The 17,606-nt window shown below is 37.4% G+C and overlaps 1 protein-coding gene across 1 annotated transcript in view; it reads right to left on the bottom strand.

Moving 5' to 3' along the window:
• Window positions 1–11,446: 11,446 nt before the first annotated feature.
• LOC131672227 (uncharacterized) overlaps window positions 11,447–17,606 on the bottom strand; it is a 376,536-nt gene continuing 370,376 nt past the window's right edge. Inside the window, exon 4 of the mRNA XM_058949318.1 lies at window positions 11,447–12,047. Coding sequence (XP_058805301.1) covers window positions 11,447–12,047 — 601 coding nt within the window. The remainder of the gene's footprint in view (window positions 12,048–17,606) is intronic.

Genomic DNA, 17,606 nt, shown 5'->3' with positions numbered 1-17,606 from the left:
AGTGTTGTTTGATATAACCCGTTCCCCACTCCGGTCTTTTTTGGCGGCTCGATGGCGGCAGTCGGCGGCTCGACGACGGCGGCGGCGCTCGGCGGCTCGTCTGCGACCATTTCCAGCTCTTCTATTCCCTCCCTTTCCACCAATGAAATGCTGTAATGACCCCAAGGAAGCGTACCGATGGTTCCGGGCAGCAAGAAGCGTTTATCGTCATGCGCGCTGAGTGCGATCTTTGTTTGTCTCTCGCTGTACAACTGATGATGACATGTTCTGATAGACTTTTGCTGTCGGCTCAGAATTACATTTTCTCAGAGACATTTGACGTAATTCTCGAATGTAATCCTAGCATTCAAAATCGAATTCTTAATCCACTTTGCCTTCTTTATAGGATTTTTATTCTGAACTCTCACGCTGTTCATTTTGCTTCTGAGTCCAACGAACTGGACCATGAGCATTCTGGCATTCTCTTCTTTCATCTTACTAACCACTTTCTTATTGGCTCTGGGAATATTGAACCGATTTGGTTCTGAAGAATCCGATATATTGAATTCGCGAATATCTCGACGCATGACGTCGTACATGTCTACATTGGTGATCTCGTACATCAGACTGACCGTGTCGGTGAACAGAAGCTTGCAACATTCCTCACCAACTGCATTGCTCATGTAGTCGTAGAAGAATCGATACGCCAGAGTCTTGGACAAGTCGAGAACAGCGAGACTTATGTAAATGGGTTTTCTCACTGTGATTTCCGCCCGCAATAGTTAAATCGCCACCAGTTCGTCGTCAAAAATGTCGCTATTGTGGAAATTTGGTTGAGCAATCAGAGCTTCGGCACCGTATCGCCCCTCCCACTTGTTCACCAACTTCACGTCGATGCGTTTCTTTTCGTTTTCCATGGTCTTGGCGTACACTGCATTGTTGAACAGTTTGTATAGCATTTTTTCAAATTCGTTTTTCACTTGTTTACGAATTTCGCTATTCAAATCAATATACGTCTTGGGCCATGGGCTCTGATTAAACTTTAAAGACCGATATATCTTCGCGAGGTGCAATCCATGCCTTATTGCTTGTTTCCGAGCTCTATAGTGGATTACGTAATGCGCCTTATCATGGACAGTCGTCATAAGCTTTTTCTTTTTGGATTCCGGAGCGGCTTTGTGCTCCGGATAAAATGGCATATATTTGTGCGCATCGTGAATTTCTTTTGGATACTCCAAATGCACCTCGAGTATGTAACCAAAGGATGAATCATCGGGAATAGCGAAAGAAAAGTTCGAGTCAATGTCGCACCATTCAAAGTCACCGACTGGAAAGGGCTCGGTCATACTCCATCCGTAAAGGTTATTGACGTCGAAATACATCAAATATTTGTCATCTTTCTGTGGATTATAGTCGTTCCCCATGTATGGATTGTTCGCGGCAACGTACCTGTTGCAACACTGGCTGATTCCACTGCGAATGCCGCGCTCGAAAAACATGAGCATGTCGATATCCGTCAAAAGCTCCAACCTTACACCCGTATACTTCAACATGGCATCCTAACTCAATCCGGGCGTCGTTTAGTACTAGACCGGATCCAAACGATACGCCGTTCGGCACTTGGCTCTGAAGTTTTCAAAAACTTCGGCCAGTAAGATAACGTCCGTCTTGAGATACAAATCCGAATAGTTGCCGAAATCGGTGATATCGAACGTTCTCCAAACATTCTCCGCGTGACTGTACTCCTCGCCACTGATATCCGAATCGTACAGACTGCTGTAAAAATCTTGCTTTCGTTGAAGCTCCGTATCCTCGAGTTTTGTAAACGACGATACATCGTCATACGGAAATACACCTTTTCTCTTCAGTAAGGCAATCTGCGGCAGTGTGCACCCGCGTACTTCGTAAAAGATATGTATTTTTCCTTGGTTTGAGGAATGAGGCTCACTCGACCGGGAAATTCGTTTGGCGATATCCTGGATAAATAGATGCGCATCGTATCCACTGAGATTGTGAAAAAACCGGGTATAGTTCTCGATTCTTGATAAACAATGTACTGTGAGCAGCTTCACGATACTTTCCAGTAAAGTGACAATCATCGCGAACTTTTGTATCTTTTTTCTTGTCAAAAGACCTATTACATATATGATATAGCGTAACACGAAGAAAGCTAAATGTCTCTTGGAACATTAAATTTTCCATAGGTTGTGGGCTTCTGTATAACTCATACAGATACTTGGTCAAATCGTGAAGATTGTGAACGAACTACTTGGCTGGGCCAATGTCATCGACGGTTTTCTGTCTGTAGCTTCGATAACAAAAAAGAGAATCATTGTAACTACACTTGACGAAAAAGCCAACAGTGTACGGTTTGTGACGTTGATAGATCCGTTCGTCGTTGGGTACCAATTCCAAGAGACTCTCAAAATCGGCGTACACAACGACCGGTACTGCGCACTCATTTTTAAAGTTTTGAAATTGTAAAAATTTATCTTTCCTACTGGGAAGTACAATTTTACACATATTCACATTTTTACAGTCGATCTCGTTCGTTTTCAATCTCTGTTCAGTTAGAAAATAGTGTAAGCAACGATCACATATGTACGACTTTCATCTGCGAAATTACAACTGTCGATACATCAATCGAGATAAGTCTTTCATCCAAACATAGTGCACTTTGTAAGTTATACCGGGATGTTCCATTTGCTCTTCGTTCACATCGGCATTAACGTCGATATAATTGGAGGGTCAATAAGTCTTTACAAAAAGAAGGAAAAAAAAGTTTTGCGTATGTAATTTGTTTTTATTTTTGAACATAATCTCCTTGAAAGTCAATACATTTTATGAAACGTCTTTCCAGTTTTTTTAAGCCATCAGAAAAATATGATTTCTGAAAACCCTCAAAATAGGCATTTGTTTCGGCGATGACTTCTTCATTCGACGTGAAACGTTGTCCGGCAAGCCATTTTTTGAGGTTAGGAAATAAGAAAAAGTTACTGGGAGCCAAATCAGGTGAATATGGTGGATGGTCAATTAATTCGAACTTTAAATTGTTATTTTTTGCCATTCAAACTGCACACGTGTGAACTCTAGCATTGTCTTGAAGAAAGAGGCATTTTTTTTTGTTCAAGTGAGGACGTTTTTCTCTGATTTTTTCTTTCAGCTAACCTAATAATGACGTATAATATTGTCCAGTGATCGTCTGGCCCTTTTCCAAGTAGTCGACGTAGATGATTCCATACGCATCCCAGGAAACCATGGCCATAATTTTGCCAGCTGACTTTACTGTATTTTCCTTCTTTGGGCCTGATTCTCCTGCGGTAATCCATTGTTTGGACTGTTCTTTGGTTTCAGGAGTGTAATGGTGTACCCATGTTTCGTCTACAGTTACGAGTCGACGTCAAAAGTCTTCTGGATTACGACGTATGCGTGCCAAAAGAGCCTTAGTGGTGACCACGCGGGTTCGTTTGTTTTCAACCGTGAGCAAACGCGGCACCCATCTTGCTGATATTTTTTTTTTTGAGTTGTTGAACGGCGTTCAACTCAACTGTGATTTTTTTTGTTGTAAGGTCTTTCAAATGAAAATGTTTTATTACCGCTCGAAACTCTGTCTTTTCCGTTTTTCAAATAAACCAATAACTTTTTGTCCAACCAACGCTCACAAAAAAACGACTTAATGAATCGAGCTGAATCTTAGTACGATATCTAGTTAGTAGTATTGCTTGCCAAAAACATCATAATTTAAGCGTGACGAGCGCCATCTCTTGGCTTTTGTAAAGACTTATTGACCCCCCCCTTCCTATTTTCCACTGGAAGAAGATTCACTTGCCTGTCTTTTTTCTCATCGATCAAATGTTGCGGCAAAACATTGTAGGACCCATTATTCAAATTTAAAATTAACATATTCACACGTTCCCTAACACGCTTTTTGATTTTCAAATTTCACGACTTCTTTCGGGCTCGGGCAATTCATCGTAAGAACCAACCCTCATAGGATTGTACTTGCTGATATTTACGGTTGAGTTTAATATAACAGGAAATTACCAGCCCGAGTTGCTCTTGAAATTCTTCCGTGTTCTTACTGATTGGTTTTAAAACGTTTTCGATGTACCACTCGTCTATGTCTGTAGTTAAGTTTATCGGTGCCATCTTCGTATTGAAATGCTTTACATCAAGCTTTTCATCGCAATTATTCTTTTCAACTACATACTCGGCATCTAGTACAGCATTCACTTTTAAAGAACTATGTTTCTTCAAGTACTCCATAATTTGAACATGGAACAATGGTTTAGCATGCCTCAAAAACGCATTCAAATCCAGATGTTTCAGATTGGTTATTACACCAGTATTTATTCTGCCTTTGAACACACTATTGATGTCGTTCCAGCGAACTATTAAGTCTTGAGCTGGATTGACAACAGCCGGTGTAGTAATAGTAGTAGTAGTAGTAGCAGCCCGTAATAACGTCCCGCGACACACATCTGGCTCAGCTCAAACTGAGCCAGGTTATGAGGCGTTTAGACGGGTGGATGACGGGCCACAGACTGAGCCTGGCTCTTTTTAAGATAGACTTACTGATACTGACGAGGCAGAGAATAGACACGATAATACCGATGACCATAGGTACGGAACGACTGGAGACCAAAAATGAGGTAAAGTACCTGGGGGTGACTCTAGATACGAAACTGAACTTTTGGCCCCACATACGAGACGCAACCGCCAGAGCCAGCGAAAGGACAAAGGCCTTGAGTAGGCTGATGGCAAACACGAAAGGACCGAGACCGAGTATACGAAGACTGTTGATGGGCGTAACCCACTCCATCATGCTTTACGGAGCAGAGGTATGGGCCAACTCGTTACGGGTGAGGAGACGCGCAAAGACTATGACGAGCGCACAAAGAACGGGAGCGCTAAAAATCGCGTGCGCGTACAGAACAGTCTCGGAAAACGCGATATTCGTGATCGTGGGCGTTATCCTCATCGACCTCTTAGCAGGTGAGAGAAAACGCATTTACGATCGAAGTGCGACCGTGGAGAGGGCCGATGCTGCAACAGAGGAACGAACGAAAATGACAGAACAATGGCAGATAAGATGGACGACAGACGTTCAAGGACGATGGATCCACAGACTGATGCCAGACGTTGGTCCGTGGAAAGACAGAAAACACGGGGAGGTGGATTTCTATCTCACCCAGTTTCTGACCGGACACGGATACTTCCAAAAGTACCTGCACAGAATGGGTAAGGTAACTTCCCTAGATTGTGTGTACTGTAGGGGGTCTTGAGACAACGCGAAGCACAGGTTTTTCGTGTGCGACCGTTGGGCCGAGCAAAGATTGAGACTAGAGACAGAATTAGGGCCGATTACGCCAGAAAATATGACGAATGTAATATTGACAACAGCCGACGCCTGGCGTACGATCGCGCTGTACGCTACGAATGTGTTACGAAAGAAAAAGACGGATGGATGCTTGGAAAATTGAAAGAAAGAGAAAACTTCAGAGCCTATTAGGGAATGAAGAATATTTAAGGGATAAATGTGTGCTTGGACACGCAATGACAGCCGCCCAGTCTGAAGTAATGTGATAAACAGTTCCGGTCTGGTTGCGGTGCGAACAAGGAGAGATATATTTGGTGGGTATTGGTGGCCTAAGCTACTGAGTCCCATACTTGGCGGGTTTCTGTTAGTTGTCCGTAAATGGATTCAGATTCTCCAAAACAAAAAAAAATGTAGTAGTAGTAGTAGTAGTAGTAGTAGTAGTAGTAGTACTAGATGGTTCGAGACTTTCACCAACTACATCTAAAATAACGAGAGGTTCATATATCGATTGTTCGCTATGCTTGCTCACCACAGGTTCGACAATCGATGAAGTAACAGTGGGGGGGGGCTGTGCGAATAGCCTACTCTTGTATTTGTTCAACATATATAAAACGTCTCTAATCATGCACATAGCTGTCTGCAGCTTCTGTCTGCCAGACATAATCAAGTTAGGTGAACGAGAAAGCTCATCAGCTTTGCGCAATGGCAATGAACCCAGTTTCAACCATCTTTCAATGTCTTCAACACTAGCACAACCAGCATTCGCCAGACGATGTGCGCGCAAAAGCAACAAAGCTGTGTTCTTGAAATACTCAGCTATGATGCTAATTACTTAACTGCGCAGATTTGACATATCCATCGCGTTTTATTCACTACTCGTCAATGCTGATTGGTTGGAAAAAGTATGGAGGAGGTGAACGATTGTGATTGATCGAAAAATTATAGTGGGGCATCATGAAGTGCAAGCTCAGCATAAAAAGGCATTGATTCGATTGTATTGACGTAGTCGTCGATGTCGTCGATTCATCAGTTACTACGATGGATTTTTTTGTAGACGTACAGGGCTTCAAAACTATCTTGAACGAATTCGTATTCAAGAAGATTGCTGTTTGTCCTGTGGAAGAAGATCTAACGCCATCCGTGCTTCTGTTTAAACCATCTTACCCATAGGAGTGGTTATTAAAGAAAATTCAGTGCGCAAACCGGTGGTTAACGAAAAATTATCATGGTATTCCGTGGGAATCTGGCGATTTACCGTACGACGACCTTGGAAAAATAATGAAAAAAAACACTTTTTGGAGCAACTATTTTTATCAAAGTTCTTGAAAAAACAAAATGGCTGAGAAATTTGTTTACCAATGCACAGCAAGTTTCTTTTTGTCGTATATCATCGTAAAAAGAAACAAAAATGATATCTAATGATTATATTTTTGCTTCTTTTATTTTTTACAGAACGACTGTGATTAACGTTGAAGATTTAGGTTGTCCATCACTCAAGAATATTTCAAACGATAGCATTTCCGTATGCAGTAACAACAACGCGTATTTATCAAATCCACCGTGCGCCTTTAAAAACGCGATGGCTATCAGTAGATGAATGCTCGCTCGCAAAAGTCGTGATGATATGTAATTTGATTTTTATATCTAAGTTTGAAAATAAATATAAAGTTAACGTATCGATCAATCCTTGTTTTTTTTTACTCACCTATTATATATGAATTTTAGAAATGTGTATTATATATCTATAAGAAACAACAAAAAAAGAATCAAAATAAAATTTAACATTAAAATACAAAATAGTAGATTAAAAGAGAAAAAAAGTACACAAACATTTTTAAAAAAATAATAGGCACTTTATTAAAAAAAGAATAAATTTACGCAAAATAAGCATGAACACGTTTGGTAATAGTTTGACGACATATTGGACAATCGTGAATTCTTGATGCACATTCCATGCATACAGCGATATGTCCATAAGGTAAAAATAGTACAGCAATCCTAGCATCCAAACACATCTTACATTTAAACTGTTCAATCCTTTCGCGAATTTTATTCATTTTTTCATTCTGTTTGTGAATACTTTTCTTATAACCACGTACAAATTCTTTGCAAGCAGATACCATAACAACAGTTGCATATGATATGGTTTTCGAAGCACATTTCTCCGTCAAATGTAAATCGGAAAAAAGCTTTGTAGCAAGGCTCTCTATCGACGATAACGCAGACTCGTCACTATTAAAAATTCACTATTGTTACGAATGCAATTTATAATATCGAATTCGTACGTTTGTATCCATGGCAACGTCAGAATAAATATTTTTGTTGTTGTTTAGTTAGTTGACGTCTGAGCGTCAAATTGAAAGCATCACGTTTGTGTTTCAATAAAGTTTTAGTTTGTGTTATTTACGTATTTTTATTGATTATACGTAAACGTAACACTATTAAAAATTATTAATTTAATTTTTAATTTTATTTCATAGACCACAATATATATATTTATAAAGTCATATATTTGAATATGTACATATAATGTGTTTTATTAACCTATTAAGTAGCAAACGACCGTGGTTGCAACAACATGTCACGTCGATACGAAAGAATAAGTACGTGACGAATTATGAGTTACGGTAACAAACCGGGTATCGGTAATTTAATTTTCTATTGTACCAACCCTCCCGGGAAGATTTGTAAATCTATCTAGCGGGATAGATTAGTCTAAGCACGTCTCCATAATATTTCCGCGAATATTACTCATCGCATATTAAATTGGCGAAAACACAGGAAGGGGCATATCAGCCTACGGTATAAAAAGGCTGGATTGGAATTCGCACAACATAGTACGCAGTATACAGTTGACAATTTAGTAGTTTGGTAGTTTCGTCAAGTTATTTTTTAAGTCTAACTATCCGGCTACTTAGAACCGGGATTATACTCTGTTAAGTATTATAATTGTCTTTATACAATAAACCTTAAATCAAGCGCAAGCACCTGAGACTGTTCGTAAAAAAACCTCTTCTGAAATCCAATCTTAATAAGGTAAGAAACTATGTTATCTACTTAAAACGCCCTACGTATAATAAAGGCGCTATCCCTTTAACCAACCTCTGCTTAACTCCTGACTAAGATCCAACCTTTACCAACGCGATAATATTTGAATATATTATTACGTCTAGCTGTAACATCTCCTCGCCTAGACATAACAAACACTTTGAATTGACTTTATGTCACTCGTCTAATTTTCAAGAAACTGTAATGAATTCCTTGTGATTAAAGATATGCCCTTTTTTATAATGGCCAAGACTTTCGCAAAAAATATGCAGAAAAAAATATAGTGCAGATTTTGCGCAAAAAGTCGAAATATTTTTAATGTTTTTTTGTTTTTCGCTCTGCCAGAAAAAAAACAGGACCTTAATTTACTCTCGCAACAAGTTTTTTCACGACATCATATGGCAATCTTCCGAATGCCCTTGGTTTTTATCGAAAATGTTGATTAGACAGGAAAATATGGTGGTTTTAGTATGGAAGTGTAATATAAATCTTAATGATTTATTTATTGAAAAAATGTCAACTATCGAAAAAAATATTATAGAAGAAAAAGTGCTCTCGATTAATCATGGAGTACCTGTGAATTTTGTCAGATCGATGTGAGAAAATTTCAAAAAATGAGAAATGGAATTTTTCAAAAAATCTATAAAATTATTCAAAATTATATCTTAATTATTTGTATTGGTAATGTTCACTGAGTACTAATGAAATTAACAAAGCTATTTCGAAATAAACAATATGGAAAATCTCCTGCCGGAAAAACTATGAAATTTGGAAAAATTCAAATTTACAAATTCCTTGAGATTTTCCAAAGAAATCTGAGCAAATTATATGTATTTCTCGAAAAATATATGTACATCTACTTGATCGTGATAATACCGATACACTAAAGTCAATAGATACCTCGAACACGGAGAAACAAAGCTAAAGAACGATGGCCGAATAATCTAGAAAAGGATTTTCACGGGGCAAACGAAATAACTCGCGTCCGGACTATCATTTCGCGGGGCACATGAGCAAAAATGCGGCTGGACTACTTTTTCATGGGGGAAACGGAAAACTAGCGCCCGGACCATCATTTTGTTGGGTACATGAGGATATTATTGAGTGGATTTTGTTACAAAAATTATTTTACCACACAAACACACATACTTTGAACAGCAAAAACCAATTCATAATATACCAATTATATTAAATATAAATATATTATTTATTATAATTAGTTGTGACGGTAAACTTCAAATTAGCGCTGATAATCTAATTTAATTGCTGCCTGTGAGGGCAGCACCTGCCGGGGGGACGAAATTGGTAACGAAGGAATTCGGTACGCGAGCAGACGGAATGCGCGCGATAGAATTCGAACCAGTGAAGCATTGACCGTTGTTGTGTCCGCCCGCTTTCGCTATTACAACTGCCGATTCACGTGCCCTTGACGACTACACGCCAGATCAGCGATATCCGAGAGTGCCAGATAGCCGTGACAGCTGCCACCGAGGTGCCAGACATCCGCCAGCTCGAGACCAGGACGAGAGAGAGAGTGTGTGAGGTTTCGCCATCGAGGGCGAAACCAGTGTGTGCGCGCATTCGCGACCCGCGAGCAAAACAATAGAAAAACTGTTCCGTGCTGTGCGATTTGTCGCTGTGTTCTCTGATCGCCTGCAAATATAAGGTAAGCTGGCCAGCTTAATTTCGCGATCGCGATCGTATGAATAATAATTTAATTCTAATATTTGATGCGTGCATGTAACGGCTCTAATAACAAAGAGCAGCGAGCGTACCGGCAAAGCGTGATGTCGATGAGCGAGCGTCAACGTAAACAAACGCGCGGGCCGACCTTCTGTAGAGTATAAGGAATAATAAAAGATCTAGTTCATTTTACTAACAAGTGTTTTCTTTTGATTCGCTTATATCTCATAGCTTCCACTCACTTTCCTTCGATAAGAGAACTTACTGGTTGACTGGCGCCTATCTTTACATGCTCTCCGATTTACGTACCGAGCATAATTAACTGCGCGCGTCCTTTCAGTGTATTTGCGCGCATAAAATAATTAAACGGTTTTACCCCGTTACATAGTATATTTATTAAATTTATTATAATAATATATATTATTTATTATAATTAGTGTATATAATTAAAAAAAAAAAGAAATTCATTATATACTAATTACAATAAATATATATAACAGCATTATTATTATTTGTATGTATTAGCGCTTGGGCTGTCCCTCCACATATTAATCGTGTAGCTAATATACATAATACAAATTACCCATAGTACCAGTGGCAGTAGCTCTAGTGGTAGAGCATCGGTGTGCGGATCCAGAGGACGCGCGTTCGATTCCCCGATCCGTACGTTTTTTTCCGATAAGTCCAATATTTTAACACACACACACACATACGCACAATAAAATCAAAGCACGTAACACAGAACGCACAATAAAATCAAAGCACGTAACACAGAACGCACGGGCATTAAGAGCACATCATATCAGTAGGGGAGGGGAAAGTGCATAGAACGCACGGGCGTCAGAGCACATCAGTACAGTCGGGGCGGGGGAAAGGGGAAGGGCGTAGAACGTACGGGCATCAGAGCACATCAGCTTAGTAGGGGGGGGGGGAGGGAGGTGAGTCAACAATGCACGGGCATCTCGGTTCAGTAGGGGGGAGGTGAGGTGAGTTGACAGTGCTGAGCTGAACGTGCACGAGCATCAACTCCGGGAGACATCTAAACTCAGTGAGCCGATACCTCTCTGAGCTTTGGCCTCTCTAGTTTACCTACTACCACCTATCTATGTAATATTTCAAATATCAATATTGATATTTGAAATGGAAGATGATAGCCATTATAGATAAAAAGGTTTCAAAAAGCATTAAGCGAGTAAAAGGGTGAAAAAAAGTGAGGATTTTCATGTCGAACACTCGTTTGACGAAAACATGACCTACTTACAGATATAAAATAGCAGTATAGTATACGTTACTTCATTCATTAATCTAAATATCTCTCATCGTAGTAAAAAAAGTCATAAAAAAGGAAGAATAATATTTAATTTAAATAATTATATTGCGGTTAATAAATTATAGGCATACTTTTTTTGCATATATTTATTTTACTGAAGATCCTAATACTTTTCCATTATTACGAATTTTAATGTGATATTTATAAAAAGGTTCTATTTCGGGAACAGTTGTACTAGAATCATCGTCAATATTAGATAAGTCTTTTTTATAATTCAGAACATAATCAGCTTGGTCAGCTTGAAAATCGAAATCGATTGAATCATATGGACCGACAGTATAATCTTCAGTAAATACGGCATCCGTTGCCTCAGTTTCTTTTATTTTTGAATGAAGTAGATCACGATTAATTTTTGCAGAATTTTTGGACGTAGAACGTACTTCATGAGTTTCAAGACCTGCAAAAACGTTCTCTTTACTTATTCTACTATCAGTAAAAAGAGTTGCTATATTCGGTAAATGTTTCAGTCTATTTGCTTCATTTTCTTCCGTTTCTCGTTCTATTGGAATTATTTCATCGGTCAATTTTATGGATCCTTGATTTTTAGGAACAGACCCTTCCGTTTTTCGATCTCTGATAAATTTGTATTTAAGCGTCGCATTTAAAGGTTTTATGGTTGATTCTGATATTTGTGACGTTTCTATATTTTTCTCTGTCGTTGATATAATAAGGTATGGTCTTGTTTTTCTGCAATAAGAATATTATACAATTTATTCAATGAATAATCATAAATAACATCAGGTTTATATTAAAATTTATAACTTAAAGTTAGTTAAAGCATTAATTGCTTTAAAAAATATACTTAATAGTACGTAATACACTAATGTCTTTATATCTCTGTAGTACTAAATATTTTTTATTACAAATAAAAAATTTGATATCTATATTTTTTATTTCTAATAATTGTTATTTATAATATCATAGGTTGGGACTTCTTGTTTTCTTAATAGCTGCGTAATGGAGATAATCGTGAAAAAGGGATAAAATGACTAACTGATATTTAGATGGAATATATTTATTATTACTCCAAAGGTAAACAAATATCGCGCTACTTATTGAAACAAAAATCATTGGCGCATGATTTTATTAGACGCGTCGCGTGAGATAATTTTACTTGAGCTATGACACTCGAAATAAAAAGATTACCGTGAGTGAGAAGTTCTGTGAATTTAAGGTAACGCGTCGTACATTCGGCTTGTATGTTTCTTCTTGAGTGATTGACTGACTACTTAAGTGTTAGTGAGTATATGTGATAGAGAGTATGTAACCATGTTTGACTGAGTGAATTTGACTCTGTTCGATTGAGTGAATGAATGCACTCTGTAAATATGAATGAATGCTTGATTTTTAAGCGAGTTTGCAAGCCGTATCCCGCAGTATGTAAACCTTTAGTTTCCGTGATTTTTTTATATGGTATAGTTTGGAGGGAGATAATTTTGTCTTATGACTTAGCTGAAAGTTTGCTCAAAGTTTCGGTACGAGGCTTACTGCTTTATTGGCGTCTACATTCCTATTTAAATCGTCAATGTACTTGCCGCATATGTGAAAGATACACGTTTCGATCGTGATCATGCCAATGATCATCATACATCGAATTGCTCTTTTCAAGAATGAATGGACAAAAGCAGTGGTAATGTGACATGGGCAATTATCAGAGGAACCTAGTACGTGGTTTTGCAGTTCACATGTGCATACAAATCCTTATCATGCATTAAATCAAAATCCTCTTTCGAATGTGCGCCACTCTCTCGTAGCGGTATATACATACACACAAACACACACACATATCGCTAGGTCACTTACTATTTGACGTAATACAAATATTAACGCTGACCGAAAGGTTTAGTCACATAGAAGAATGTAAATAAATACTTGATCGTGCTGACAAAATACAACAGCGAAAGAGAGACAGAAGGAGTCAGAATGATGTTTTCTGTCTACAGATTGAAAAACAAACGTTGTCCCGAGTAAATGCACAACAATTATGTTCGCAAGAATCCTACCAGTACCTAATTGATATTAGTGTTGTCACTGATGCCGATAATACCACCGGTAAGATACGGAGTCAAAAGTCTGGCGGTGCGGCTTTCTTAAAGCCACTTGTTAATGCTGCTGTTGTACTTTGCTGTTCACTTTGACCCAAAGAATACCATCTCAGTGTAATTAGTACTCGCCATACTTCAGTTACCATCGATCGTTTAATTCCCTGAAATCGTCTCTCATATCTCCAACGGTTGAGAACACAAGAAAATGGATAGATTTCCTTTTCGATGGCGCGAGTTTCTTCTTTGTTAGATTAAACTCTACTGTTTTGGCTAGTTTCGATTTACGTGCCGTTCTCCACTTCTTCTAGGATGTACGCATTCTATGATTAACGGATTCTTTAATGTGCTTCAATGCAATCTCAACCTTTAACAGCCAGTCTATGTGTTTCGTAAGAGTCATCTCTAATTTATTTCTTCATGCGAGAAATGGGACATCATCTAGCTACCGATCTATCCAACTCTATCATTCAAATTATCGGCATCTTTCAGATCTTCAAATTAGTGACTAATTAAGTGTCTGTTTATTAAATTATTCTCTTATAAATGTGTAACGAGAGCAAGCAATATGCTAGCATACTGCTTGTTCTTCGTTTCCTTCTCTTCCTCTTCTCATTTTTTTCAACAAAACACTGTAGCCAGCGTTGGACATACGTACGAGGTCTGTCCGGAAAGTATCGGGCCTACCTTTATATTTTCGTGCTAGCGTTATTCTTTATCATCTGGTGGGTGGCATCCTTCAAAGTAATCCCCACTTGATTGAATAACACGGTTCCATAGATGTTTCCACTTTTCAAAACATTCCTGGAACTCACTTTTAGGGATAGCATTAAGTACTTTCGTCATATTGTTTTCAACCGTTGTTTTGTCATCGAATCGGTGTCCTTTGAGTGGTTTTTTTAGTTTTGGAAACAGCCAAAAGTCACAAGGAGCTATGTCGGGACTGTATGCAATGCGATATTGTGTTTGCTCAAAAACTGCTGCACAAGATTGGATGAATGCGCTGGCGCATTATCGTGATGGAGAAGCCACTCACCACTTTCCCAAAAGTGCGGCCGTTTTCTTCTTACTGCATCACGCAAACGTTTCAAAATTTGAACGTAGTATTCTTTATTGATCGTCTGACCTGTTGCAGCATATTCGTGATGTACATGTACAATGTAAATTTGTGTTTTTCACTGCATAATAGTGGTTGTTATGCGCGTTAACTGTTGCATCTCTGCCACAGACGGACTCCTCTATAAATAGTACTCTGTTTAAAAAATTCTCGTCATCCTGGATTTCTTAAAGCATTCGTTGGCAAAATTCTATGCGTAGATGAAAATCTTGTTCATTAAACTATTGCAACTTGGTGTAGTGGTAATGGTGCAGCCGATTATCTTTGATAATTCTCTGCACCTGTTAATATTTATAAAAGATAATCTAAGGAGCATCAAAATGAATATTTATTGCATGTCAGTAGATAGACTATGTATGTTATGGCCCAATGTATAAGGGATATATATATGTTTTGGTCCAACGTATAAGATATATTTGTGAGTATAGTCGAGAGAGAGAGAAAAACAGACAGACAGACAGAAAGAGAGAGAGAGAGAGAGAGATAGGGGCGCTTGGAGTCCTACTCTATTTCTCTCTCTCTCTCTCTCTCTCTCTCTCTCTCTCTCTCTCTCTAAGTGGCGGTGTAGAGGGAGGACTTTTCTGAGTCAGAGAGAGTTCGAGATGATACAGAAGTCCAACTGCCGATTCCTTGTAAAGTTACCTGCTCCAAGCCTTTCCACCCACCAACCCACTAGTATTATCTTAGTAGTGTAAATGTATTTTATTTATATTTGATTCGTAGAAATAATTAGTAGTCATTTTTTATTTACAGTTGAATATTTTTATTGTTTAATTATACACTGGGTAGAGAACGCTTAGTCTATAATCTTTATAGACATTGAATAATCTTGAATTTAACAAAATAATTTAGAAATATTCATTTGAATTTTTATATAAATCATAATCAACAATATCTATGCTTTTTAGTTCGAGCTTCTTTTGTCTTCTATAATATAATTAGATAATTTTTGTACTTATGCGGTAGAACAAACAAAGTCAGGTCGGTTTCCATGATGATATGCACAGAACTTTGTCTTATATAGAGGAAGTAATTCTTTTAATGGAGAACATCTCATCTCTGTTTCAAAATCCAAGATTTTTGGTTTAAATTAATGTACGTCCTGATACGTTAGTTCTACTTATTTTGAGGTGAGCGGCAATGAAGCAAGCTCAAAGTAGCAAAATAAGCACTAAAATGTATTACACCTTTACGAAAAAAAAATTACCAAACTAACCAAACTCAGCAGAATTGATTACTTGATAAATCAATGTAGGCTAATGAGTCAATATTCAATATATAAAAGAGTGTACTGATTTCTTTCGGCAGTCGATTGGTGACGCGCGACAATTCAATTGTATTAATTCAATTACCGCTCACGGAGTGAATTCAATTTATCAAACAAAGTAAGATTTTATTAATGTTCTTAAATATTGTGTTTAAAATACATTGTTACAATTCCATTGGAATTAATAGGAAGACATCAATCAACGGGAGTAAGAATCGGAAATAATATTCCTCTAATAAAGAACGATCCAGATTATCCAGCAACAAAGTAAGAGTTGGAAATAATATTTCTTGATAATCTATCCATTATCTTTATACATATATATATATATATATATACTTTTTACATATATTTTAACCATACCGTCTTAAAATGAAATTCATTGATTTGAATAAATACATGTCACGACTACAGAGTCGCGACATAACAATAAAAATAATTTTCAGTTATAATTATTATTCAATTATATAGTTGCTTATACCTACTTTTCAGAAATTTATTTTTGAAGCCATTATTTTTTTCAATCCTTTTACATAAATATTTCTTGAATTAAGTAAATGACAGTGCAACATTTGAGATAGATTTTTATAGGGTATATTACCCTCTCTCCATAATATTCCGTGTTAATACTTTTCAAGAAAAGTATTAACACGTTGATACAGAATAGTAGTTTGAGGCAATGGTAACGTGCTTTGAAAATAAAGGCGATTGGTGTAGAAATATCACTCAATGATACATAAGCAATCTCTTTACAAACAAAATAATTGGTAGAGCAGTGAAAGCCTTGAAAATCTATCATATAATCTATTTTAATGTTGGAATGATTTCTAAGCATACATTTTATGTTGAGACTCGAAGTAAGAGTGATGCTAAAAATAATATTGTAGCCATATGTAAAAGTTTTTTCCACTTTGAACAACTACCCTCTCCATAGTTTGTAGTGCCGAAACCGCTAGTTACAGCGCCACCTTTGCGATTTAAGCGCCATTATCGTACTTTTAAAGACGAGTAGAACACGCGGAGGGCACATTCCCTCGTGACAATCAGTGTTCTTAAGTTCCTATAGTATCTATTCCAGTAGAAACTTGTAGTCGTATAGTTTTCATTCCAGTAGAAACTTGTAGTTGTATTGTTTATTTCACAATTAATTAATTCAATCAAAGATGACTTCTACTTCATAGTTTGAGAATACAGCTAAAGATTTATGGAAAGCTTCTTTTCAATCTAATATTGCTGAAATAGAAGATTATACTAGATGGTCTATTTATATTTATATTCATATATATACAGGGTGATTCAAAAACATATGTAAGTATGGATACCGTTGGATTCGTCTTGAAAAGTTATTCAAGACGCCATTATTAGTTTTAGATATGCCTTTTGAAAAGTTCAAGGAAATTTGTTCAAAATGTTGGTGCGATGATAATCATGAATTTTTAGTTATCAATAGAGCTAGACCAATAAATAATGGTCGGTATAGGAAGGTATTCGATTATTTTGCTATAAATATCGTCGATTGAGTATCATAGACATTATTTCACTCTGAATAGCTCAAGTATCAACATGGCTGACTTTGAACGAAAGAAGAATGTACTTGAGCAGTTGAACCAAACTCGTGATGTAATCAGACGCAAATATCAGTTGGTCCTTTCAAAAAACTCATAGAGGCTACTGATACCGGTAATGTAAAAAGACCGACAAAAGGATAAGAAGGAGAAATGTTAAAGAAGAAAAAAACTAAAATAACTTTTGAAAAAATTTTCAAGACAAAAGCTAACGAAACATCTAAGAGACTAGTTAAATCTAGCTATTTAAATATT

Source organism: Phymastichus coffea, unplaced genomic scaffold, assembly GCF_024137745.1.
Source record: "Phymastichus coffea isolate CEN01 unplaced genomic scaffold, Cenicafe_Pcof_1.1 PCOF00011, whole genome shotgun sequence".
Taxonomy (NCBI): Eukaryota; Metazoa; Arthropoda; class Insecta; order Hymenoptera; family Eulophidae; genus Phymastichus; species Phymastichus coffea.
The sequence above is the reverse complement of the archived record's forward strand: the minus strand, read 5'-3'. Positions and strand labels throughout refer to the sequence as shown.